Genomic DNA, 27,617 nt, shown 5'->3' with positions numbered 1-27,617 from the left:
TTATCACATTAATTACCAAGAATGGACACAGTTATTTGCAAAAGTACACCTGTTTTCTCTTGTCATCATCAAGTTGTCGTTGTTGCACAATTTTGATTTTGCATATATTTTGTTTAGTGCATCATCGATGTGCCATGACACCATGTCTGTTGTCTTTGTTCTGACGTCATAATCAGTGATATTCCTTTCAAAATATGACATGGATGTAGAATCACTGCATAATTACACGCTAATCATAAAATACATGTTTTAAATTAAATAAAAAACACCTGTTTATATAGGGAATACAGTTAACTTATACTTAATGTGTTAAATGGTAAAAAAATGTAGGTCAAATTCAGCATCTGCAACATGTGTAATCAGTTGTGCGAATCCTGTTTCTATTTCCCATGCTCAACCAAGTTGTACAATTTTGTATGGTACAGAGTTTTACAAGCTCATAATGATATGTTAATTACTCTAGCAATCATTTAAACCAAATGTATGAAACAACTGTAGTGCAAACGTGTACAAGTTAACGTGGTTAATTGATAATTCCAGGTATGTACCATATCTTTAGTAATATTCTCAAAATGTAAAGAATATGTTCGGGATTAAATTATCAGGATTTCTGAAACTGAAAATACAGTGGTCTGGTATTACAATGTGTAGGATAACTGTTTGATAGAAGCCAAGATTGTCATAGAAATTATTCCGAAACCCGCATGTCATTTACTTAGTGTGTGTTAGCCGAAGCAGTAATTTTCTTAAGTGAAGTGTTGGAAATGGTTCGTAATATGACAATATGTAATTTAGTGGATATTGTGTTTGAAAGCTAGCTTCAAGCTTATGCTTTGCATTGTACAGTGGCAAACAATTGTCTTGGTTTTTATCTACCTGAACAATATGATGATTGAAAACGACCTATATAATAATTCTAGCCTAGGAAAAAATATTATTGTCTGATCTAAAAAAAAAAAAATGATATCAATGAAATTGTTTATAAAATAGCAAGATTTTTTTTCAGTTTTTCTCCATTCTTCCATAATGCTTTTTTTTACTCCATTTTTTCCTGCAATGAGTGAATTGTTTTTGTTATTTAGCTCTGTAACAGTACTTAGAAATAATCACTTACAAACTTGCCAAAGGCAAGATAAGTTAACCCTTTTTTCAGGTCAATATATTTAGCACTTGTCAGGTATGACAAGCTTTACATTATAAACCCATATTCCGTCTTTGCGTATTGCAGAGTTATCTTCTCTTGTGAGCAGGACTTGATTATTACGTCGTTTGTTTGTGAGAGTAACGTCATCAATTTTTGAGAAAACAACGTAATTTTCTCACACAAACCAATGACGTAACAATCAATACCTGCTCACAAGAGAAGATAACTCTGCAATACGCAAAGGCGGAATACTCATGTAACCAGCATTTTGATTTTAAGACATGAAAACGAATTGAAATCTTTGCCTGAAGTCTCTATAAAACACAATAATTCAAGATAAAGCTAATTGAAAATAAAAGACTTGAAGATTTTCTGATCAACTGTATTTTGATTTTGCAGGGCAAAGAGGTTAAACCGCGGAGCATCAGTCCCCCCTCAGCAGGGCGTGAAGATACCAGTATAGAGCACCGAGACTTTGTGACATACGGCCAGTGTTGTGAGGAACATGTTTCTAGGATTGGTCGCTGCACAGAGACAGAGAACAGGATATTTGTGTTTCCTGGAGACCAGAAAATTGTTTATGTATAAAGTGTGACGTCCTGGCATCATGCTGAGAGAGAGTGACAGCATGAGCCTCAAGAGTTTACGGTGCCAAGAAGCACACAACTTGTCAAACTCAACTTTTACTCCTAGGCTGGAGTGGACAAATTTGAAAAGAGGCGACACTGGACATATACATGATACATGATTGTAATGAAAAAGGTTTCTTGATGAGAAATCGGAAACAAATTTGGCCAATTTGACGATATTTTTTGGTTTGACATTTGAGAACTTGGTGTGACTATATAGCATAAATAAGCCTTATAATATACTTGTGAGAGAAATTGTTTTGATCGTGTTAAGAACACATTATGGGAAACTACGTGGATATTGTGTGTTTACGATGCATACAGTATTGCTGTTGCGAGTGCCGTACGTCTATTTTACAGAAAATACTGATATTATATATATATATTATAATAGCAGCTCTTTGACTATATAGAGTGCTCATGTCGCTGTCATATTTGTGGTTGTACTGAAATAATTCCTGTATGCCGGGAAATTTTCACCACGGCGTTACCTTTGCCTTGTTCGACCTCCGTAAGTGGACGTACGTATTTATCATGACACTAAATATAAGTAAACCATGTTTCAAGTGGTGACATGTGAAGGACGAAATTAATACATGGGCGAAAATAGATTTTAACGTCAAAGGGCCAAAGTTTGACTGAACGGAAATTTCCAGGTATACATTATTCCATATTATGAAGTGTTGTCATTTTTTTAATGTTGACGCTGAACCATGCCTGATTTGAGGGACCTTACGGGAGATTTCTTTTTTCTTACTTTATTTTTTTTCTTATATTTTAAGGATATATCATCTTTTTTTGAGCTGATTTAAACACATCAAAATTTTGATTCTAAAGCAACATATAAGTATGAGAACAGAATCATAGAGTAAGGCTAGTAAGTGGTTGTTATCTACTGCACATAGTACATTAAATTATCAAAACCATTGTATATCTCAAAATATCAATATTGGTTCATATTGACCATATCACCCCTGTATAATTTTAGTAAACTCTGCTCTGCATTGATCTGGTGGAGTCCATTCTGGTCTGCAGTGTTGAACTGGGGTTAAATATGCATATTGAGCTTTTTCTTACGTTAAATGCCATGCATGTAATATGAATTACATTTCAATACTCGATATTCACCTGGGTAATGTAAACATATTTGTATTTGTACTTGCATAACTTTTGATTCAGTTTTATCAAATACAACTAACTTTCCAGAGATTTGAGATTGATCCTTAGTGAATCTGATCAGGTTTTTTAAATAACATAATTTCAGAGAGAAACAAACCATAATACCATTAACTCATTCACCCCTGAAGACGCATTTGAACTCTTCCAATTCAAAGGTTGGAATAGTGCATTATGAAATTTCAAGGGTGAATGGGTTAAGTATTACATTCAGTAGAGGTTATAGTCAACATTTAGTAGGGAATTTAACTAGACATAGTCTGTCAATGAAAAAACAATCTGTCAATTTATATTAAACATACTTGAATTCTAAATGAAAACAATTCACAACAGCTCTCCAAGGTATTTTATACTGTCAGTATTACCAAACAGATATTACACTATATACTACTATCTGTACATTCGATGGTTACGTATATCAAGGAATCTCAAACTGTAATACTAATAGGGCTATAACCAAAGGATCAGGGCACCTCTTTATCTACACCACTGTTTGCACAGAAAAGCAAATTTTTTTTTTCGTCAAAAGTCAAATATAGTTACTTAGAATGAACATGGGTTAGTTTGAATCTAGTTTGGTAAAATACATTGAAATTTATTTTCATCATGGCTGCTTTCGTTTAACGCGATCCAACGGCCAGTTGTTCATTTAAGAAATAAAGTCGGACCTACAATGTAGTAATCGGATGCTAGCTCAGTTTTCAGGTGAGCCTTGACAAAGCCTTGCAAGGTCTGCATGAACTTTTGCAGGTCCACCAGGATTTATCCGAAAAAAATGTTAACATTTAAAATCAGACGAACCGCTTGTTCCGATAAACGAACAGGCCCCATGTTTAAGTCCTTTAAGGCCTTGTTTTGGTAAAAATTTGAAATGGAATTTCACAAGTATAATGAATACCTCAACTGATACTATAAACTAGTGCTGACCATAACTCATTTCACATTTAGAATGTTTGTTTGTATTTTTTTTCTGTCTAGGTTCATACATTTTGGTTTTAGCACATTAATTCAGGGGCATGTATACATGTATATATACAAGATAAAAAAACGCTGAGTCAGCATTACTTGCCTTCTATACATAAATTCTGAGGTATTTGGAGTTTGTTCTGACTTTTTTCATGCCTCATTCATGATTTTGTTTGAAAAAGTCAAGATATTTTTTATTATTTTATAACTTCATTAAAAACAGTTCGTTTATGAAAGTGATCAGATTATCTTACTCAGTCATAAAGAACAGGATAATGAGTTTGCATCATCCCTTAGGTGTTCTGACCAGAAGATTTTGTGAACTGTACTTGACATTTTTGATTTGATATGTAAGTAAATAATGTGATAATTACGAACACATCATGTATTGTACATCCCATTTGCATCAGAGTTCTGTGTTTTTCCCCCAAGTTCTTGCCCCTGGCTACCTCTCTCATCATGCTGTTCTGGAAATGGCTTCAGACTCATCATAGACTTATATCCTTACAGTGTCAAATCATCCCACACATAAATATTATAATAAATTAATACCCTGCTTTATGACACCGACAACTTCTGTCCGTGTTCATCCGTATGATACTTATCCCATGTGTAAACTTGACACTCCCAAAATAGATTGACCTACATTTTGTGGAGCTCTTGCATTAGGACAAAAAAATAAAATGCTTTATAGGTAAATTCTACCTGTGATTGATATTAAATCTGCATTTAGGATCCCTGTTCTGCTGCCAAAACTGTATCTATGGACTTTTATAAGTGTTTGCGAATTGTTTCTGAAAAGAAAAACCAGACCTTAGACATTTAACCCATTCACCCCTGAAGACACATTTTAGCTCTTCCACTTCAAAGGTTGGAAGAGGTGATTGGGTTCAGGTAACTTTTACGACAAAAAAATAAGGATAAGTAAACAAAATAAAAATCAACAGAGTGAAAATGCCAAGGGACCAGACCAGGATTTGAACTCTGGGCCTCCGATCGTTAATCTGTCACACTAAACAGCTAAGCTATCTTATGAACCATAAACGTATGGCTTAATCATGCTAGTTATTTCCAGAATGAAATTAAGGGGAGATTACTCTACATACCAAAAAAAAAAAAATTGGAATTCTCCTGCTTCTTTGCCTTCAGTGGGATGGGGATCCTAAAAGTCAGTGAAAAACTGCCATGGCAAATATTAGGCTGTAGAATTCATGTATTTATACTTCTAAAAAAACACTTTGAAAAAGAATTGTGTAGATCTAAATAACTTCTGCAGTGTATGAAAAATTCAGATGAGGTTTTCTGTGAATTTAATTAAACGGGTTTGACACCGTAAAGATATTCATTGTTTTTCCGAATGGCACTGTTTTATAATTTGTAATGTCGTTCCAAATTCTATTCTATCTCATTCCATTGTATTATGGTATATATTTGTTATTGTCACGCTGTTAGTTACTCACCATTGTTTCTTCTCAGTTTTCAAACCAGATGTTTTTTTGTGGTGATTCCAAAGACATCTATTATTATGCTTTAATTAATGATTGTGTAAATAACTTGTGGTAGGATTTTTCTATGCAATATCAATTTTGAACACTCACTCAAGTAAATTGCCAAAGTGGTGAGCTAATTAATACACTGTGCCAAAAGTATTTGATATTTGCCTGCATATACTCTACAATTCATGCATCTTTCTTTTTTTTTTTCAATGAACTTTCCCAATTATTATTAATTATTGCATCATTAAAAATGAAATTAGACACCCTGTACGTTTTTGATCTGCTTATGTTTCCATATTTTCTCGTGGAAGGATTTGAAAAATATGGTTAGTTATTCTCTGAAATTATGATATTATTTCACTGCTAATATTTTGTAAAGCAAAGAAAATAATTGCATAGTAAAAAAGGTCTCATCTTACTAACTTTCCATAACTTGAAAATTACCGAAGAAAATAGAATGGAAATATTTTCAAATAATAATATTCAAAATTAATCTCTCGGTACGTGAAATTTTGTTTCAGTTGCACTATAGTAAGTGCCAGGAAAATACCAATGAAAAAAAGTAAAATTGAATGAAATGTAGAATAAATCTTGGCAAATCGCGAATTCTTTCGGCACAATGCTGTATTATTGTAATTGTAAATAAGAGCGTTCTGCTGTCTCATGTACAGTGTATAGAAGAGAATTCAATGTGTTCAGTTTTAGTAGAAAGTCAGTGTGTTACCTTAGTGTGTTACCTTAGTTCATAGAACTGCCGAAAAATATGTCCAGTTTCTTTTAGTAAATGTCAATGATTTTGTAGATGTAAATAGCGTACTTGAAGCATGGATATATTTAAACAAAGATACTCAAACTATAAGGTATACAATGAATTAGCATAGATTAGAATCTAGATAGATTTAACTCATTCACCCCTGAAATTTCATAATGAACTATTCCAACCTTTGAATTGGAAGAGTTCAAATGTGTCTTCAGGGATGAAGAGATAAGGAATCCAAATTAATTTCAGAAATAAATCCTTTCAAAATGACACAATATTTTTTAGGAATGGGTAGGGCTGTTTCCTTCAAATATATAGATTTTAACTGTCACCATTTTCATAAGATATACAATGTTTATATCTATATTATTATAATTCTTCGATAATAGAAATGTATAACACCAATATTGTCAAGTGTATACAAACACTATATACTAATTAAACTATAGCATTAACAGTAAAAACACATGCACTCAGGTAATTAATAAATTATGAATCTTACTTTTATGATAATAAATCCAATTCATACGCCATAAATAATCATCTATTTAAGTCATAAATATCATATATTAACATGTTTCATCACAGGAAAAAAAGTGAAGTCAAATTTAAACTTTAGTAATGTGTTTTTTTCTAAATAACAAAATCCTAAACTATAATGAAGCAATAAATTATAAGTTTTTTGAATGTCAGTATTTTATTAAAAAGATAATATGCATTAAGTAAGTTTGGAAGTCAAAGTAAAATAAAAAAAAATGTGTAATTTTTTGTTAGAATAATTACTTTAATAATTTTATATTTCTTCGATAAATAAAATTTCAATTAATAGGTTTTGGTTTTGGTTGTATGAAAATATAATCTACTGATGAAAATATGATCTACTGACTGTTAGTATAAGCATGTGTAACTTAAGGGTTTAATTATCTTTGAAATCAAGGATTCTGCTCTTGATACAAAAATCTTCTTTTGCCCTTGAAACATGTCTATAATTGAAAATCAGAGGTTCTCAGTAACCTATTTGAATGGATTTAGGTATAACAACCTGACCAATCGCTAGGCTGATACCTGTCCTTTGGGGACAGAGAAGCTGCACCCAGCTTAAAAGCTTGTCAATATTACCGTTATGCTGCCTCGTGATTCCTTTAATCTTTAACAAAGACATTTGACTGGAGCTACTTGTATTGTCCGCAGGTTGTTGGATAAGAGCTTCAATTTTGTCATGATATTATCCCAAGAGTATACTGCAAAGACATGTTTCAAAAGCAGAACCCTTTAATTTCAAAGGTTGGGTTTAAACTGTGCCCTTTGAATTCATGAATTTATGTCAGTTTGTTATCGGGGGTGGGGGTTTGTCTTTGTCAACCAATTGTGAACTAATTAAAATTGTACATATTAATTATGAAAAATATCTATAGGAAATCATGTGTAACATTTGATGGTGTTGTCGCATGTGTGTATCAAGGTTAGGGAATGAGTGATTTTGATGTTGTTGCTGCTGTGTACGAATGTTCTGACTCGTCAAGATATCATATAGAGCTTTAGAAGTAGTGTTTTGTTCCGAGTAGCCCTATCCCGCTTCTAGCTGTAGATGTAGTGATTTATCTATAAATAGGGTGTTAGTTCTTTAAATGTCGGGAAGTCCTAAGGTCCTTTATAACTCATTCACCCCTGAAGACATATTTGAACTCTTCCAATTCAAAGGTTGGAATAGTTCATTATGAAATTTCAGGGGTCCTTTTTAGTGCCAGTTTTTTTCACATGTTGCAATGTATGTAGAAGAGGCTTAGCTTTTTTTTTTCAAATTTTGCTTTTTCCCCCAAACTAGTTTTGAAGTTGTTTTTAAAGAATTTTTCTCCAAGATCATGTGCGTATCAATTTTTCCTAACGGTGTCAGTGTCTTTGATGTCAATACAATTAATTAACATGCATGTTCAGTAAGATATGAAAAAAACTGCTAAGGATTTATGCTCTACAGTATTACATGTGTAACAGTTAACATTGATAGCACTATCCTCTTTCAAGAAACAGGATCCCAAATAGTTTATATATATATATATAAACAAACATGTGAAAAAAAATCCTGAAGAAAATTGGGGTCCCTTGTAGTTATTTAGCTTATTCTGATACAAAAACAAAAAGAGGGTATGTGTGATCAATAAGTTTTGTTTCCAAGTTACCGTAAGCATGACATGTTTTAGTTTTGAACCTATTGATGCAAGCTTGAGGTGATTCCTCGCCATTTTGTATACAGAACTGCATGCCTACAGTGTATCATACAGTTTCACCTGATCCAAACCACATGACCCAATAAAGATCATATTTAGTACAATGCATATGATGTTCACAATGTTTTAGTGTTCTACCTTTTTCATTAGAATGTACAAAATCATAACTTCTTGTCAATGTTTAATATTTCAATTAATCTTAACAAATTGAAAATCATGATCCAGTAAAAAAGAATTATCGTACATTTCTTATATCTCATTTCTACAAATCTCAGATGTTTAAACCCCACCATATTGTGGTTAGTACAAGAGGTTGTCAGATTTCTAACCCACAACTAATACATCGTAGATTCTGTAATAATACTAAATGCCTAATCTGGCAAAATAATGAAATGATCCTAATGTTAAATTGAACTTCATCGCTAAAGAGTTGATGGTAGGTTAAATTTTTATCATCTGTATCATCCTGCACAGTAATAAATAACTTATTGTTTATGAAGAGTCATAGTCTATCAACATACTACACTTACATATGGTTTAACATATAAGAGAGGTCAGAGTTACTGAAATTCAGCCAAACTAAATCAAAATGAATTAAAAAAAGTGATATTTCATTGTTACCTCAGTTATAACTACAATCACTCTTGCAAGATATTTTTAAATGGATTATTGGAAAGGATCTTCATGTTAGGGGTTTTCAAATGAAATCCCAAGGGAACAGCTGGACCAAAAGGCAGGCTGTCTCCTCTTGCTTCCTAAAGAGTTGTGCTAGCTTTAGACTACATACTAATATGCATAAACAACAGACAATAGGGCTTTGTGATTTTCTAATGCATGTAATAAACATTCTTTTAAAAATCAAAGCACTTTGAAAAGATATTAAAAAGATGTCATGAAATAATATTCAAAATGGAAAAAAATCAATAATATTTCTTCTGTTAGTAAATTATCAAGTATGGTTCTTTTGTAAGTTTGAAATTGGTTCCAAAATAGTAAACAGTTTTTTGTCTATTGAAAGTATTTTTTCAACTTAAAAAGACAGTTATTTTTATATTTATTTTTCCTTTACCTTTTGTGTCAAGGTAAAGGACATTGATTTGGAGATATTAAAATAAAAATTATGCATTGTTCCAAGTATAAAAAACTACTGTATCGATCAGTCAGCCTATAATATGTAATGTATTTGTACTTTGCTTCTCTCAATGGACACACCCATTTACGCTTGACAAGATCGCTATGGTGATCAAAGGTTCTTTTCTTTATTCAAGCTTCATACATCAATGGTAATATGGTAATAATAAACTGGTCAAATATTTACCTGTGTTTCTTTTTTGTTATTTCATGATAATTAGTCCCAACTGGTGATAACAGGTTTGCAATCATGGGGCAAATCTTCTTTTCTATTTCTCCTTGAGTCGCCAGATTTTGTATGCAGGTACATGTCTTGGCTGGTGGAGTGAAAAATCATTCCTTTCCATAGTTTTATATTGTTTCTTATTTTGTGAAACATACCTTGTGCTGCATTTTACAAAGTTACAGTTAAAAAAAAATTGTATTTTGAAACAAAGATATTAAAAATTAGAAAAGAAAAAAGAAGTAAAGTTGCATATCAATCTGCTGCTAAATTAATATATATAAACTTCATTTAATTTACAACAATTATGAAAGAAGTTATTTCAACTTATAGTAATCACTCTTGTTGTGCCAGATGTGGGTGTGCACAGGGTCTTAAAATGGGAGGGAACTAGAGTACACGGAGATAACCCATGTGGTTGGGCAGGTGACACCAAATCTTTCAGGTCTGATCTGGGAATCGAACCCTGACCGCCTTGGTAAAAAGCAATAGCACTATCCACTGGGCCACAAGACCACCCAATCAATCTGCTGCTAATCCCACACTTTACCAATGCTGCTATCCAGGAATTGTTAATGCTCAGTATCAAAATGAAAGATGAATACCAGAAAAAAATTCTCCTTTTTATGTTGCTTTATCTTATGTTCATGTGTATAAGGGGGAATAACCCAAAACTCCAATTTGGGGAAAAAATAAATGGCTCTGAAAAGGAAATTTTCCAATTATAAATAATGCAGTGATACACATTACCTTAATATAGTGAAAAAGTGCTCAGCTTAAATGACTCAAGTTTACATTGAACACGTGAATAAATTTAAGCATAAAGATCTACAATTAAAGACATTATGTGTATACAAACATTATTCTTTTTAAACTGATGAGAAGAGGAAAAAATTAAAGAAATGCACTACAAACTTTCAAACACAAAACATCATAACGATACAAACAAATGAATCACTATTATACAAAGTTTACATTTATATGCAACATTAACAATCATTATATCTTTGAATTCTGTTTATGTGTCCCCATTTACATGGGGCATATAGTGGTAAGTTCCTTCCATCCTGCCATTGTCTGTGTTTAGTTTATAACTCTGTACTGTTGCATCCAATCTTTACGATACTTCACACCATTGCTGACCAAAGGATATGTCATGGCCTTGACCTATACAGTAAGATTTCCAAAGTTAAGGACGGGGGCTTTGACATCTAAAAAGTAGTCGTCTTTGCCATTGCTCTTTATCCCTTTACTGGATTTTGATCATACTACAAATAATAATGCCAGGATAGTCATGACCTTGACACAACATATATTCAAGGTCATAGAGCATGGACTACTAAATTGGTATTGGGGCAATATATATAACATAATACCCATTAGCTTCAGCATTGTTACCAGTTAGTGCTCAAGTAGGGTTTTTTTTGCAGCCTTGACATAAGATTGTGTCCTCAAGGTCAAGGTCATAAGTAGCAAGAGAATAATTGCTAAATAAATAATAATATTTTAGTCTATCCGGGAGCGGATCAATAAATGTTCCTGGCATGAAATGTTCGTTCACTTGATGGCATGTTGATGGAAGTGTGTAGACGAGTTTTGGCTTAAAAGGAATTATTAATTTCTTTTTTTTTTTTCCATTTTTTCTTTCTCTACTTACGCATATATGCTATACTGATATGGATCACAACACGCATATATCATTTGTAACGAACCCCTATGCTCTGCTTGTTGAACAAACTAGTTATCAAACTTCTGATAATACGTTTGGATTGATTAACTTGTTATTATAATGCATAAGAAGTGGTCTTTTCTTTTACCACGGCAAACCGAAAGTAGACATTGAATGATAAGAGTGACCTCCCTTTACGGATATGCTGAAACATTGCCTTTTCGCGGGAACGAGACCATTTACGGAAACACTTTCATTACGTTATGTATTACTCGTCAAACCCCAAACCAGGTAACGTTGGAGACTTCCTGCATGAGCCTACACAGGAGAGCGAAGATGTTGAATTTCAACGGGCTGACAGCCAGTACGAAGACAAATCTGAAAGGTTTCTCCTGAAAGATAAGAACTTCGCCCGCCAGTATGCACACTTGTATGCGGAAAGATTGTGGATGATGAGAGGAAAACTGGAGAAGGCAGCCAGAAATAAATGGGGTAATATATCAACAATATTTTTATAAAGCTGGTATAAAACTTGACAAACACATATATACAAATAGTATCGTCAAGGTATTTCATACGGCGTCATGTGTATATATATTTGTAATGGGCTCAAAGTCATAACTTTTCTCAAAATGAATAAAGTACGGAAGTCGCTTCGTATATACTCATGTCAAGAACAATGTCAATAATTACCTTTGCAGAAACGATTTGTCGAAAATATTTCTGATTTTGTCTGAAAAGTAACTAAATGCGGAATTTGAATGGCGCAAAATTGCAATGAATAATGAAATGATGACATGTATAGAATTCTGATTGGATATTTTACAATAATTCATAAAGCTAACAAGACATTTGATACAAGTCAAGCCATATTACCTGAGTGAGAACCTGTAGTGAATGGTGTACCTGTAGGTAAAAACTCACTTGCTTTGCATGCTTTTTTCCAACCTCGGTCAGCCTTGTTCGCTTTGTGCTCAGTTGTGATTTATTCAGGGGAAATATATGCCATTATTCAGGAGATTTGACACATTTTCTTACATTTTTCTCGGCAAATGCATCTATGTGGACATCCAACCTTATGATATTTACAAGTTTAAATGGATTTCTTTCTGAATTGTGACTTTTATTCAGCTTGGAAAATAAACATATAAAAATTGAGTTTTTTCATTAGTTGTTGAATATTTTTTCTGAAATTTAGTGTGCATGAACCTCAATTATGTTAAAGAAATATTGGAGGGTTTTTTTGTGACAGGGAATGTATAATGCTTATGGAATGCATTGAATTTGATATACAGTTTGGTGTGGCAGCCATATATTGGAATGACCTTAAATTGACCTCGCCTCTGCTGTCTAAATGTTGACACTAGAACACCTTACATTCAGTAGACCGTACTAGCCCTGACACCAGACTTTTTAAATTTAATACCTCTTTTGAATATATATATGTGTAACGTAGGCATTCATCCAGCCAGTGACCATACCCAATATGTATGTGGCTTAACTATAAGACACATCCCAGGGTTATACCAAATTGCTTGAGAAGGCAGTACTTTTCTGTATATGTTACTCTTCCGTCCTGCTACACTATTCTCCCTCTGAGAAGAGTAATCCCAAGACTTGGTTCATGTGTCCCTAGTCACTGGGTGGTTAGTGGTTTATAAGTACCCAAGGTTAAAGAATTTGAATCCTCGCAGCAGATTGGCTGAGGGTTTAGAGATCAGCCAATGGAATTGAAGGTCTCACAGACGTTTCGGCTGAAGCGGCATACACTAATATTCAGATTGTGACGTATCGAAAATCTGGAAAAACATATCGTGAATCGAATCGAACATAAATAATCGCGGTACAAGTGCATCGCGTTGAATCGTGACGCCTCTACTAATAGAGCGTGTCTCTGGGGTATTTATCACATCACTGGAATATCTGTTTTGCTAGTAAGAAAATATTTTTTTCTCATTTTCCTTTATTGATACACATATCTGATATTGTACTTAATTCCGACATAATTCAGTTGTCTTGCATTACATAAATATATGAAAGAGATATTGGTTGAATTCCCACATTTACGACTGTTTGTGAAATTCCTTTGTACTTTGTGGTTGAATGCGCTGTACCTTTACCTTTTCTATATAAATAGTTCAAATTTTGGATTTCAGTTCAGCTATTGAACAATGTTTAGGTATATATCTGAACTACGTTTGAAGTCTTTGAAACATTGTACAGATAAAATGCCGCAAAAAACATCACTGCACATAGAAGTGTCTAACCAAAAGTTGACATAATTAACAATAAACGAGATCATCACAATTTTTCATAAACTAATTGAAAAGTGGAAGAACAAAATCAATCAGCCATTAACATGCCAATTACAAGGGGCCTTACATTAAAAAAGACAGTCTCGGATCTAGAATAGTCGAAGCCCGGGTTCCAAACTTGTTCATGAATGTGGTCTTCATGATGTAAATGTAGCTATAGATGTATATAGCTGAATACCGACTGGTTGTGGATGTCGTTAAGTTTAATGAAACATATATATTACAGTGATAAATTATCATAATGCATATTATTCGTTGAAATTTTTAAGCTTGCAGATCTAGCTATGTAATGTTTTTGTTATTTTTTATCAATTTTCACAGGGAAAGATGTAAATGTGAAGAAACTTCACGAGCTTCAAAATAATGAAAAATGTGTAATTATTGGAACACTGTTCAAACACATGGAACTTCAGCCCAGTATTTTGAAGGAGATCAGTGAGGAGGTACGTAAACGTAAAACCCTTTCACCACTGTAGACCATAAATGAACCCCTCCATATCAATGCATGGTAGAGTCTACTAAAGTTACATAGGGATCAAAGGGTTAATATGCCTTCCTTTCGCGAAATTTGATTTGTTTGTGATTTACATCCTATGAACAGCTATAGCCATCTAATGAGTAATGAGAAGAAAGGTTTTGGTGGCAGAGGAAAACATGAGAACCAGGAGAAACACTAATGACTTGAGGCCAGTACTTGGCGGCTGTCACACGTAGGGCTCAAACCTGTGACCCAGTAGTAGAGGGCTGTTGATTATATAGACAGTCGAATGCTTTAAGCACTTGGTTACTGTGGCTCAAAATAATTAGGCTACCGTGACTTTCACGTCCAGGCCAAATGTTGAATAAGTGCAAAGCAAATGTAAGGTTTACTGGGGCCTGTTCGATTTTCGGTTATAAATCATGGCGGACCTGCAAATGTTTATGTAGGCTTTGGAAGGCTTCGTCAAGACTCGCATAAAAGCGTCATCAGATTACAATTACTAGGTTGGACAGCTGTATTCTATTAACGAACAACTTTGGTCCTACCGGCTCAACCGTTTGAAACCTGATAATCGAAAGCTGCCCTGGTTAATAAAGGGAGACAGACATTTTGCTTTCAAAATAAATGCTAAAAGATATTCCAATAAGCATAAAACAGACTTTTGAAAGTGGTGGGAAATAGTTCAAATTTTGTAATCAATGGTTGGTTTGACAAAAATCTTAAAATTGATGTGATCCATATTATATTCTGACAACAACTTATCATAAAATCAAGCACATCTTTCCTTTGGCAATATATATATCGGGATACGTATCACAATATATATTCATTCTGTATTGCAATATATTGTGATACACTCTTGGCGTATTGTGATACACTCTTGGCGTATTGTGACACCCCTAAACGTTTGTGTCACTGCAACTAGACTTGAATTTAGTCCTGTTACTTTTGTTATTCAGCATAACCTGATGCCCCAACCATTGAGAACCCGGTTCGTGAACGACACAGACAAACTTATCCTGGAAGATGAATTACAAAGAATTATACTGCTGGGTAAAATAGATACTCCCACTTCGGTTACAGGTAAGAATGAAAAGTATTACTGAAATAAAATCGGGGGGAAACCATTGTCTCTTCCTCTGAAAATTTCTGTCAGTAAACAACTTTTGATGAGGTGATGATAAAAAATGATTAGAAATTTGTAAAAAAATATACATTTTATAATCAACTATTAATCAATGCCAAAATTGAAAAGCGGATAAATCAATAAAGATTGGCAATCGTCGGAAACCTTGAAGAATGATAGATTAGAGTAGGACATTTTCGATGCCTTTAGTTGTGTAGTAGCTCCGTCATTCCATTGTGTTAGGGTAGTTGTACTGTACACCTGAATAACATGACTCCTTCATTTATATCTATAAGTCTTTGTTCAGTAGTTTACTGAAAACACGCATGTGATCATGGACCGAGCTATTTTCAAATTTCATAAATATACTGTACCCTTTCAGTCCATGCGAAATACAAATTTTCTTACACATTCGGTCAGGTAACTATCTTGTCGGATCGGAACAAATTTTACAGGACATTTTCGGTCAGGTTTAATAGCATGAAATACTTATAATTACCAGTCCATAGAAAAAGAAAAAGAAACTTGCAAAACTTGTTTGATGTGTACAATAACTAAATTAAAAAAATTAACTGGGTATATTTTTGGCAGTGGTTTCCTGGGGTTTCAGCCCAGTCTCGTATTGAAGCATAATTCTTCACTCCATCAATGCCAATACAGGTTACTGCAGCGCTTGACTGCATTGAATATTACAGGAACATTTAAAATGCTCAAGTGATATGACTCGAGACGACTCTATGGTAGAAAACGTATGCCGGACATTTGGTCCAAATTACGATAGTGATTGCTGGACCGGAAGTAAATATTACCGGACATGTCCATCGGACCGGCATGGCTGTACATGTACAGAAAAGAACATTATAACTTATAAGATTACTGGGTACCTACCTGTATGTTGTTAATCCCTAGCAACTAACTGTATATCCTTGGACACAACTAACACAACAATGCATATGATGAAAACATTTAAAATTATAACACCTTCAGATGAAAACACACATTTATTTATTGAAGACAATGTAACAACATCTGGTCGTTGTGAGGACATATTTTTGGTATTGTGAGATTTATGGCATGTTAAATGTTGGCTCATTCATTGCAAGCGCCAAATAAACCAACATATACCCACATCCAATATATCCCAAAGTAGGGTACAGGTACACTAGTCCATATATGTAGCATTACATCAAGTAGTAGGTATTAAAGGGACTATTGCCTTATATTTCAAACCCAGGAACAGGGTATCCGTCATATAAATGATTAAATATACGGAAAACAAAGAGATATGCATGACAATGCTGTCTACTTGGTTGATATGGACATATTTTTCTTGAGTGGAAAGTCTGTTTCTTGGCTGGCGTTTCAATATATGCGTGCCATGCTCGTTTTCCTCGAAAAATGTCGAATTGATCGCATCGTCTGTCGCATCACAATTCCATCACAACAAAACATGGGTTCTTGCTCATAATGCTGGAGTTCGTAGAATTTTATCCCGATGTTTCTTGATAGACCTTGGAAAATGTAACAACTTGACAGTCTTATTGTCTTTAACAGTAATGTTTCAAATTTTATTTTTATTTTTATTTTGTTTCGATTTATGACATAGTTTTCCTTTTGGCAGCAACAACAAATTACGGCCACTTTATGGAATTACCAAATGGTGTGTAAACATGTCATGATATGGTTCAAACCACACCATGAGACAATTATTGCACAAAAACCACTTTGTTAAAAAATGCAACTCGACAAAATAAGACAAAATTCAGTCAAAACAGCTAACCTTTTGGTCCACTCCACCCTACAACCCGTGAATTTATGGTATCGTTCAGCTGCTAACTAACCTTTCCTGGCCCTGTCATGCTTAAAGCTTACAATTGTATGGCTTCTGGGGGCCAAAACCCCCCTAAACCCCTATTCTGGCACCACCCCTTGACCCCAGTTTCAATTTGCAAATTAAACCCTCCACCCCCTTTCCCCCTCCCTCCCTCATCACAAAATCAGTTTCATTCTGCCAAGGCTACAGCCATGCATATGACCTTGACTGATTCCCTTGAGATTTCAGCAGTTCCATCAACATTTTGTGTAAACATAACCTACAAATAGTATTTTAATATTATTACTCTAAATGTTATACCGGAGTTCTGTATGACTGTGACATTTGTAAATTTGATATTCCAGCATCAGCGGACTCAACGAACTGTTTAACATCATTTGTTAAACTTGGTCAAAACACAATGATGCAGAATCCTGTAGTCATAATATCCATATTTGTAGTTCAAACACATGTACATTTTTCGCATCCCAGGCAAGGTTATCCCANAAACCCCCCCCCCCCCCCCCCCACAGCGATGCGTCATCCGTGCGATAACAGATTGAAGTTGATAATCCGCATTATAACTATTCTGTTTTGTCGTCACATTTAATGTTGTGATGTTGTTATTCCCGATGTTGTAGAAAAAATATAATAAAATCTTATATTCGTTGTTTTCTTTGCAAGGATGCATTTAAATGTAGCTTTAGTAGACAATAGGCTTTATTTTGTTGAGGCCCCAGGTTGGTTCTTGTTGTAGACTTCAGCGAAATCAAATAGATTTTTTGGACTAAAAGGTGTGAGAGAAAAAAATAACTGAGCAAATATCGGGTTATCCCAGTCTCGGGCTAAGTTTCTGTAACATCCAAACCTCGGCTTACACTTTAGTTGGGATTATTAGATTTTCTTAACCCTTTCAACCCTATGTAACTTTAGTAGACTCTACCATGCATTGTTCTGGATGAATCTATTGTGGTCTACAGGCGTGAAAGGGTTAATCCGTGATCCCAAAGATTCACAGGAAATCTGTCTTCTCAGATACACATGCACACGCAATTCAATTATAGGACCAGATTTACAGTAAATACAGTTCAACCGATGCTCAATCTGATATCTCTGTGTAAAGCACTCAACAACAGGCTATAAGGTTGGGTAACTGTCACACTATGAATATCACTGCATGTTAACTCATTCACCCCTGAAATTTCATAATGAAATATTCCAATCTTTGAATTGGAAGAGTTTAAATGTGTCTTCAGGGGTGAATGAGTTAAGTAGCGTGATCATTTACTTATAAATTACCAGTCAGTGTGTCGAGCAACAACTATGGAACGTTGGAATCAAACAGGAATACACAACGTGTCTGCTGCATTCTGAGCAAACTACTTTACTTACCTCTATTAAGGTATTCAACCCTCCCAGTTTAGTTTCTTTGCACTCTCCGTCACAAAAGCGGGATAGCTTGCTTTGCATATATAGCTTGGCCATGTCAGTTTCCGTTCCTTGATACAAACACATGAGCAGAGCTATACTTACGAGAGTTAATTTGTGGGTCATATAAAAAAAAAATGTTGTTTCCAAAACCCATTAAATGTGCTTGCAAGTATATATATTGATATTCTTTGTGAAATAAAACTTAAAAGGAACTTAAAAAAATTGTGGAGCTCATCAAGCAGGCAACAGTGAACGAGTATGTTTATAATTAAATTAATGGTCACTTGATAGAAACTTGTATTAAGGTCCATCACTGCTAAAGCTGGTCCTTATGAAAGTGTAGTTTTTATCTATATAGGCCCTTATATGGGTACATTTTCAGTCTATTTTTAAATCCACAGGAGTCATTATGGCAGTGTATGGTATTGAGCCAGAGGATGATCAAGGAAAATTCCATGTTGAAGATTACTGCTTCCAGGAACTACCTGCTCAAGTCCCTAGGCCTGCACTAAAACAAGACAAGTAAGCACTCCAGACTTGAAGCAATCGTTTTCACAAACATTCGTCGATTTTTGTCTGGCCGCCACGAAGTAGCGGACACTAGACTAAGGTGTTGCTTTCCGACGGCATCGACATAAAGTTTTTGCATTTTTGCATTTAAGTTAGTTTCACTAAAAGTAAGATGCATCTTAGTTAGTACATCTCAACCCATGCATCAAATGCTGCATGCGGCCTACCTTTTATGGTCCATTGACTTTGCCAGCATCTCCATCAACATTAAGTTTTTGCGTTTAAGTTAGTTTCTCTGATATGTGCATTGATGGTCAAAGCGGGGCACAGGCAAGACATATCAATCCGAATGGCTTGTTCCATGGGAAAATATTATTGGAGTTAAGTGGAAACTTTTGAAAAGTAAGGAAAGTTTTCCTTACGAACTTCAGTATACTTTCATATGGGAAATCTTGTGTTAATGAATTTCCTTTAGAAAATCAAATGTCTGTTAATCTTATCCACATTCTCGAAAAAGGCTTTTTGTTTCATATGATAACATGCATCTTTTTATCTTTTTTTTTTATTTGAAAAATTAGAAAAATGTATACAAAGGTTTTGGGAAACTATTGATTGAATACCCGAAGGGAAGATACCTGTTTTTGGTATTCAACAGTGTTTTTGTTACCTTAATTTTACATCAGCCTGTGCCTTCATGAATAAGGAAATATATAGCATTATTTGTATTGAAATTCGGAATATGTTCCTCATTTTGGTCATTTTGGAAAAATAAGACACTTTTTAGCTAGGTGCAGCAGTAAAACTAAGCAAAAAAGAAATGTGTCAAAAAACTGGACCATATATATCATTGATTTCTTTACAGGTATATAGCGTTGATCTCGGGGATAGAGGCAGGCGGGAATCACGAGAAAATGTTTCCTCTCCAGCTGTTTGTTGACTTGGTGACCGGTCAGCTTGGAGACGCCGGACAGCAGGAGGACTCGGCCAACATCGTTAGGGTCATTGTTGCCGGAAACTCACTCAGCCAGGACACACAAGACAAAGACAGTATCAATAAGGTATAACATTTGAAAAAAATTACCGTTTTGTTAATTGGATGTTTAAAAATATTATTCAGTGATTTTCCTTCATTATTAGCTTCATGCTCTTGACCAGTTGATATTTTCAACTGAATTTTTTATGAAAAGATCCTTGGGATGAGGAAATGATATTTTATATAAAGGAAGTGTGTTGCCTCCCTTGGTACAGATATATCCCAATATGGGATTTATATTTTTCCTATTTATGAAAATATTTTGACCTGATTGATTAAAAATCCAGTTAAGCAATACAGGCTCTCTGGAACTTTTGTTGTGTATTTTCAATGTTTTGACAGTATTTGAAAATATTGGGTTTATGAAATCAGAAGAAAATGAAAATAAAAATGCTTAATCTGATATATAAGTTGTACATGTATCTCCATTGGATAAATTCATTATTGGATATATCCATACTATGATTTAAAGGAGTGATCACAGTGAAAATATGTATTGAATGATTACAGGCTAAATATCTCACCAAAAAGACGGCGGCTGGCAGTATAAATGCAGTCAAGGATTTGGATGACTCTTTTACCCAGTTGACTGTAAGTATGATATTTTGTCAGATCAGGGGTGTTAATATCCTTAAATAGTCATCAGTCAATAATCTAATCAATTTTTAGCTGCTTATGGCATGGTGCGGCGTCTTCTCAGTAACGAAAAGGCCTAGGGTGATGATATTTGGCCAGAAGCATGCCGGGATGAAGGGCTACCAAGTTTGTTCAAATAAATGACCTTCATTTATTTTCAAGGTCACAGGGGTCAAATATGTTAAAATCTTGAATAACCAAAAGGCCTAGGGTGATGATATTTGGCCAGTAACATGCCGGGATGAAGGGCTACCAAGTTTTTTCAAATAAATGACCTTGATTTACATTCAAGGTCACAGGGGTCAAGTATGTTTACAACCTTTAAACAACTTCTTTTGAATAACTGAGACACCAAGGGTGATGATATTTGGCCAGAAACATGCTGGAATAAAGGGCTACCAAGTTTGTTTAAATAAATGACCTTGACTTATATTCAAGGTCACAGGGGTCAAATAACCAAGAGGCATAGGGTGATGATATTTGGCCAGTAACATGCTGGGATGAAGGGCTACCAAGTTTGTTCAAATAAATGAATTTGAATCATATTCAAGGTCACGGGGTTCAAATATGTTAAAAACATTTAAACAACTTCTTCTGAATAACCAAGAGGCCTAGGGTGATGATATTTGGCCAGTAACATGCTGGGATGAAGGGCTACCAAGTTTTTTCAAATAAATGACCTTGATTTACATTCAAGGTCACAGGGGTCAAGTATGTTTACAACCTTTAAACAACTTCTTCTGAATAACTGAGACACCAAGGGTGATGATATTTGGCCAGAAACATGCTGGAATGAAGGGCTACCAAGTTTTTTCAAATAAATGACCTTGATTTACATTCAAGGTCACAGGGGTCAAGTATGTTTACAACCTTTAAACAACTTCTTCTGAATAACTGAGACACCAAGGGTTATGATATTTGGCCAGAAACATGCTGGAATAAAGGGCTACCAAGTTTGTTTAAATAAATGACCTTGACTTATATTCAAGGTCACAGGGGACAAATAACCAAGAGGCATAGGGTGATGATATTTGGCCAGTAACATGCTGAGATGAAGGGCTACCAAGTTTGTTCAAATGAATGACCTTTGCCCATATTCAAGGTCACAGTGGTCGATATATGTTTAAATCTTGAAATACATAGTTTGTTCTGTATAACCAAAAGGTACAGGGTAATGATATTTTCCTAGAAGCATGCTGGGTTGGCTTCATATGTTTAAATCTTTTAATAGGTTCCTATGAATCAAACAATGATATTCTACCTGTAGTTGTATTTTAGTCCACTTTTAAGATAACGAGTGTGAGATTAATACCAGGTGAGCGATTCAGGCCCATTGGGCCTCTTGTTATGGGGGGAAGCAAAGATAGGTAGAAGGATCCCTGCACAATAAACTATAACTATGCATAAGATTGTTTTTCCCCAGCATGGCTATAGCTTTGATAAATATTTTTGGACAAGAAATTTATACCAGGAAGTGCAAACTGTCCTGAAAAAATATCAATCAACAACAGTTTTCTGAGTGTAAAAATACAACCAGACCAGAATTTGAACTATGGACATATGATCATTATACTATCACTCTAATTACCCACGGTGTCATCAGCTTCCTTGTCATTGGTATCAAATACCCTGGCCAGGTCACGCTACATCTGAAATGACATTAAGGAGAGGTTACTGAAAAACTATAGTGTTTTGTTGGCAGTAGGACAGGGATCCTTCAGAGCCCAAAATATTAATATTTTTAAAAGTATTTGAATATGAATAATGTTCTGATGTGTTTATGCTAACTTTATTAAACATTTCTTGAGAATGCACACACAAAAAAACGAAAAAGGAAAAAGTGTTAAACACTTAGTCATAGACTTTATACATGGAATACAAAATGAACTTGAATAAGTTACTTAAACATGAAAAACAAAATATGGAACATCTACCTCACTCTTGAAATTTGAAATCTGGACTGTAGAATTTTTTTTTATGCATGTATACATATTTTATGCTAGAAAATGTTCGCAGCTGTTGGGCTCTCATGTGCTTTAGTTTTCTGTAATGAGGCGAAATTATCATGACGGCGAATATATATAAGAACAACATACTGTGCATGTACATAGTAATTACATATGAATGGCAAAATTAACACTGGGGGGAATATGGAATTAACCAGCGAAGGCAAAAGTGACCTAGAATGCTCTGAGTGCATGTACATGTACTAACTGAACTTATATTGTAATTTGAAACAAGAGGCTGTGTAGACCAACAAGGTTCTGCGGGTAATTTCGATTGATAACCTGGGATATTTTCTGTGGCGTTACAGTCGTGTGTGGACGTTGACCTGATGTCGGGACAGTTTGACCCGGCTAACTACATCCTCCCTCAGCAGCCCCTGCACAAGTGTATGTTCCCCCAGGCGTCCTGTTACACCACCTTCCACACGACCACCAACCCTTACCACTGTAGGGTGGACGGAGTCAGGTAACAGCCAGTCATTTTACCATCAGTTCTCACAAGGACCTGTACCTAAATAATAGTGGTCCTTCATGTATGAGATGGGAAGGAGTTTGATAACATTTTATTTCTTGAAAAAGGGAAATTCAAATAAAATTCAAATTTAAAGGTTTAAGGGTGGGGAATAGGTGTGTGTGTGTTGAGATGGAGTTTAAAAACGTGCAAAGTGAATTTGCTGCCAACCAAGCAATTAATACATGTATTATATCAGGTTAATATGTGAGTATCCTTCATTTGATCGCATGGTTCAAGCTGTGTGATACATGTGTAACGATGTTAAAATTGACTCATCCGTTGTATATATTGAAATCCATGGCCATTAAGGTATGAAAAAAACAGCCATAGGTGTAAGTAAAACACCAGAATTTATTTGTGTTGACATTTCCTTTTACTAAAAATGTGTAGCTTGAAAACCCAATATTCAAGATATTGGCAATAATAATTCATAATCATTAGTTAAAATACTAATTTCTTTCATACAACATTAAATCAAACTTCACTCCATTTTCTTTCAATTATACTATTTTCCCTTCCACCTGTTATTATAATACTCAATAATGTATTACAGTTTCCAAGTCTTTTGCAGTCGGAAAATTGGTTTAAGCTAGTTATTGTGCAACAATGTTAAAAAAAGTCAAAATATTTATTGTACATAATTTCTGATTTCAGTATCCTGGGTACCTCTGGTCAGCCGATTCATGACATAATGAAATACAGCACAAACGAAGATCCCGTCGATATTTTAGAAAAATGTTTAAGGTGGGGTCATCTAGCACCTACAGCTCCAGACACACTAGGTAAGTGAGGGGTTTGACGTTTGATCAGTTGTCACAAGATGGTGAGTTATATAATTTGATAATGAAAACAGAACAGGTAATGGAAGATTTTTCGTTTCTAACTTGATAGATGGCCGCATGAAAAGAATTTGAGGTTCCTACGGATTGCTGTTTGTACCAAAACGAAAGGAGGAAAAAAGGGATAAAAAAAATCAAATAATATTTTGTCATTTTTAAAAAAAGCATTGATATATAAAAGCTAAATTTATGATAAAAAAAAAATCAATTTTTTGGTCCCGAGAATAAAATTATCTAGAATTAAGATGATGTTAAGAATATAACATCATTAATAACGGCAGGAAATCATGGGATTAAAAGAGATTAATGTCGAAAGACATCAATTGCTCAGGACTACCATTTCATGTATTAAGATAACAAAAAAAATACAGTTTACTTGGTTTGTCCTTATTAATTAATATGTTTAATCATTATGCTACACAACCTGTCTATTTTGAATCATCATGTCAGAATACTTTTCTTTTCTTTTTTTTTGAAAAGCTGCATCAGTATTTTTTATGACAAAGCTGTTTCATCACCTAGATTTAGAAACACATGGTGCAGCCATAGATAATTTTGTATGTGTATATTTAAGGTTGCTACCCATACTACAAAGAAGATCCGTTCATAATAAAAGAATGCCCACATATTTATTTTGCTGGAAACCAGTCATCTTACGGCTGCAGACTACATAAAGGTAAGATGTCGGTCATACTGATACAGTTACCTCCCTTTGAACGCAAACTGAATAAGAATGTTAGCTTCAGGATTTGATCAATGTGAAATGTTAATTCATTATTTTAAAGATCAATTAGAAGTAATTTGTTTTCAATAGCATTGGTGAACCTCTACAAATGTTGGGCAAATATCATCCTTTCCTGTTACAGGTTCGTCAGGCCAGCAGGTACTGCTCGTCAGCATACCCAGGTTTTGCCAGACCAGTACATGTGTGCTCATTAACCTGAGAACTCTGGAGTGTCAAGCTTTGGAGTTTAACACAGACTTTCCCGAACCAGCAAAGGGGAGTCCTGATGTGGACAAGTGACATTGACAGTTTGGAAACCTTGACAATAGACTTTTTTGTCTTACATACCTCATACAGTAAACTGTTATATGTCTGTGTTACAAACCAGGATTGTTAAACATTGTAACAAGTTCAGATACAGTGTCTAAAATACACACAAACAGTCACAGCAACCCTGTACAGACTTCAACTTGACGTTTTGTTTTAATCGTCCAGCATCCTTGTCTGACCTGAAAGTGAGTTATTTGCTGGCCTCGTCAATATCCCAAAAAATACAAGTGGACAGCAGAGCAAAGTTATAGCTGATGTTTGAAGGTTTTGGTTGTGTGGTCCGTCCTGTAACTGTCTGTATCAGTAGAACTATATACTGGGAAATTTTCACCGCAGTTAAACTTTCACCTTTTTAGCTCACCTGGCACGAAGTGCCAAGTGAGCTTATGCCGTGGTGCGGCGTCCAACGTCCATCCGTCCGTCCGGCGTCAATATTTTACTTTTAACGACTTCTTCTTAATAACCGAAAGGCCTAGGGTGATGATATTTGGCCAGAAGCAAACTGGGATGAAGGGCTACCAAGTTTGTTCAAATAAATGACCTTCATCTATTTTCAAGGTCACATGAATCAAATATGTTAAAAACTTTAAACAACTCCTTCTCAATAACCAAAATGCACAGGGTGATGATATTTGGCCAGTAGCTAGCTGAGATGAAGGGCTACAAATTTGTTCAAATAAATGACCTTCACCCATATTCAAGGTCACAGGGGTCAAATATGTTAAAAACTTTTCACAACTTCTTCTGAATAACCAAAATGCCCTGGGTGATGATATTTAGTTAGTAGCATATGCTGGGATCAAGGGCTACCAAGTTTGTTTAAATGTATGACCTTGACTCATATTCAAGGTCACAAGGAGCAAATATGTTTAAAATATTTTAACAACTTCTTATGAATAACCATGGGTCCCAGGATGTTTATACTTTGCAAGTTGCATCCTGAGATGAAAGCCTGTACAATGTGTTCAACATAATGACTTTGTTTGACTTTTAATCACAGGGGTGAAATGTTTTAAAAAAAATTAACAGGGTCTTTTGAACGAATTTTGATCATAAATACTGATATTTTGCCTGTAGCTTTATTTTAGATCACTTTTAAGGTTACAAGTGTGAGTTTTATACCAGGTGAGCGATACTTTGCTTTGTCTGTATTGCAATTGTGTTATACAGGTAACGTGTATTGTTTTACACCTTCGTTAATTGCATCAGATGTTTGATGCATAAACCACATAGATAATGTGGACTATATACAAAATATGTTTCATACAATATACCTATGTATGTAAGTAATACAAACCAGTGTTATTGATGCTGTTGTTAAGCTGTTATAATTGAATCTTTGATACTCCAGAGGTAACGCTCACTTACGTGACCCTTGGAATATGTCGGGACAAAATTAAAGGCTCGGTGTGCACCACCTTGTGGGTCAGACAAGGAGACTAGTTTGATCCTTTGATGTACATCAAAAGAATTTCGCTATGCATAACGGTAAAATTAACTGGCTTCAAAGTTGGGTGTTGCTCTTGTAAACTTCAAAGGACAGGTATCAACCTAGCAATCGGGGAGACTTTTTTATCCGAAACAAATAAAGTGTGCCTTCATCTTTGCTATGACATATTCCCGAGGTACAGAGTGAGTAACCTCTGGAGAATTGAGGATGTTACAATTGATATTGTTACACCTCAAGTGAATTTCTAGCTATTTGATTGGTTGGGAGAAAATTAAACAAAAATCTCTGTCACCCTCCGAAAATACATTGGTTTTAAGGGGCCCAGCTGATATTGCCATGAGACAGTGGAAAATATCACATGCGCAAAAAATGTGCGTGCACCGCTTCGTTTCCCCACCGTGATGGTCACAAGAACGTTTGACGGCAACAGCCAATTTCATCAAGCGCCGGTGCGATAGCGATTGTAAACAGCAGACTATCAACAAACAAGATGTCATTATCGAGGTTTGCTGCCGTTTCTGAGCTACATTGACTTTTGGTGTAACAAAATAGATATGACATTCATTAGCAGGTGACAGGGAATATTGTCAACCCTCAAAAACCCATTGTCACCCTCGGTTTCGCCTCGGGTGACAATGGTTTTCTCGGGTTGACAATATTCACTGTCACCTGCTAAGGTTGTTGACAGAATGTCTGTTATTTCACATTGACACATACTGATATATTTCTCATGGCTTTCTGCATAATTGATTGAAGAAATTGTACATGCTTTCAGACTTATTAAACAGGTAATTTAGTATTGGGAACAACCCTTGAATTACCTGTCCAATATTTGTGTTAACCGATTATAAAGACAGATTGTATGTCTCGATTAATATTTCTATGACTTTTGAATAGATACCATTCATGTCTGAAACCTGTCTCTTCTAAATATGAAAAAAAAAATGAAATAAAATTTACTAGATTGAATGATATTTTCTGGGTTTTTTA

The 27,617-nt window shown here is 34.8% G+C and overlaps 2 protein-coding genes across 3 annotated transcripts in view; both read left to right on the top strand.

Moving 5' to 3' along the window:
- Positions 1 to 9,713, top strand: part of LOC110455657 (nuclear distribution protein nudE homolog 1-like) — a 31,015-nt gene extending 21,302 nt beyond the window's left edge. For both annotated transcript variants that reach the window (XM_021505905.1, XM_021505904.1), the window contains one exon: positions 1,544 to 9,713. In XM_021505905.1, the coding sequence (XP_021361580.1) occupies positions 1,544 to 1,607 (64 nt within the window). In that variant the 3' untranslated portion in view covers positions 1,608 to 9,713. The remainder of the gene's footprint in view (positions 1 to 1,543) is intronic.
- A 1,916-nt stretch (positions 9,714 to 11,629) lies between these two features.
- Positions 11,630 to 25,566, top strand: LOC110455705 (DNA polymerase delta subunit 2-like). Its single transcript, XM_021505998.1, has 10 exons — positions 11,630 to 11,911; positions 14,056 to 14,177; positions 15,175 to 15,298; positions 18,987 to 19,107; positions 19,958 to 20,153; positions 20,639 to 20,719; positions 23,079 to 23,236; positions 23,939 to 24,066; positions 24,698 to 24,799; positions 24,990 to 25,566. Exons 1-10 carry the CDS (start codon positions 11,683 to 11,685, stop codon positions 25,145 to 25,147), a joined length of 1,419 nt encoding a protein of 472 aa, XP_021361673.1. The 5' UTR covers positions 11,630 to 11,682; the 3' UTR covers positions 25,148 to 25,566.
- The last annotated feature ends 2,051 nt before the right edge of the window (positions 25,567 to 27,617 follow it).

The sequence above is a fragment of the Mizuhopecten yessoensis genome, unplaced genomic scaffold (genome assembly GCF_002113885.1).
Source record: "Mizuhopecten yessoensis strain PY_sf001 unplaced genomic scaffold, ASM211388v2 scaffold8361, whole genome shotgun sequence".
NCBI lineage: Eukaryota > Metazoa > Mollusca > Bivalvia > Pectinida > Pectinidae > Mizuhopecten > Mizuhopecten yessoensis.
The sequence above is the reverse complement of the archived record's forward strand: the minus strand, read 5'-3'. Positions and strand labels throughout refer to the sequence as shown.

Bases quoted from the DNA above. Each gene is read 5' to 3' on its own strand.
- LOC110455705 (XM_021505998.1), top strand. From the start codon at position 11,683: ATGTATTACTCGTCAAACCCCAAACCAGGTAACGTTGGAGACTTCCTG. The intron at 14,178-15,174 runs GTACGTAAACGT...TTTGTTATTCAG, and splicing joins TGAAGGAGATCAGTGAGGAG to CATAACCTGATGCCCCAACC. The intron at 15,299-18,986 runs GTAAGAATGAAA...TTAAATCCACAG, and splicing joins TACTCCCACTTCGGTTACAG to GAGTCATTATGGCAGTGTAT.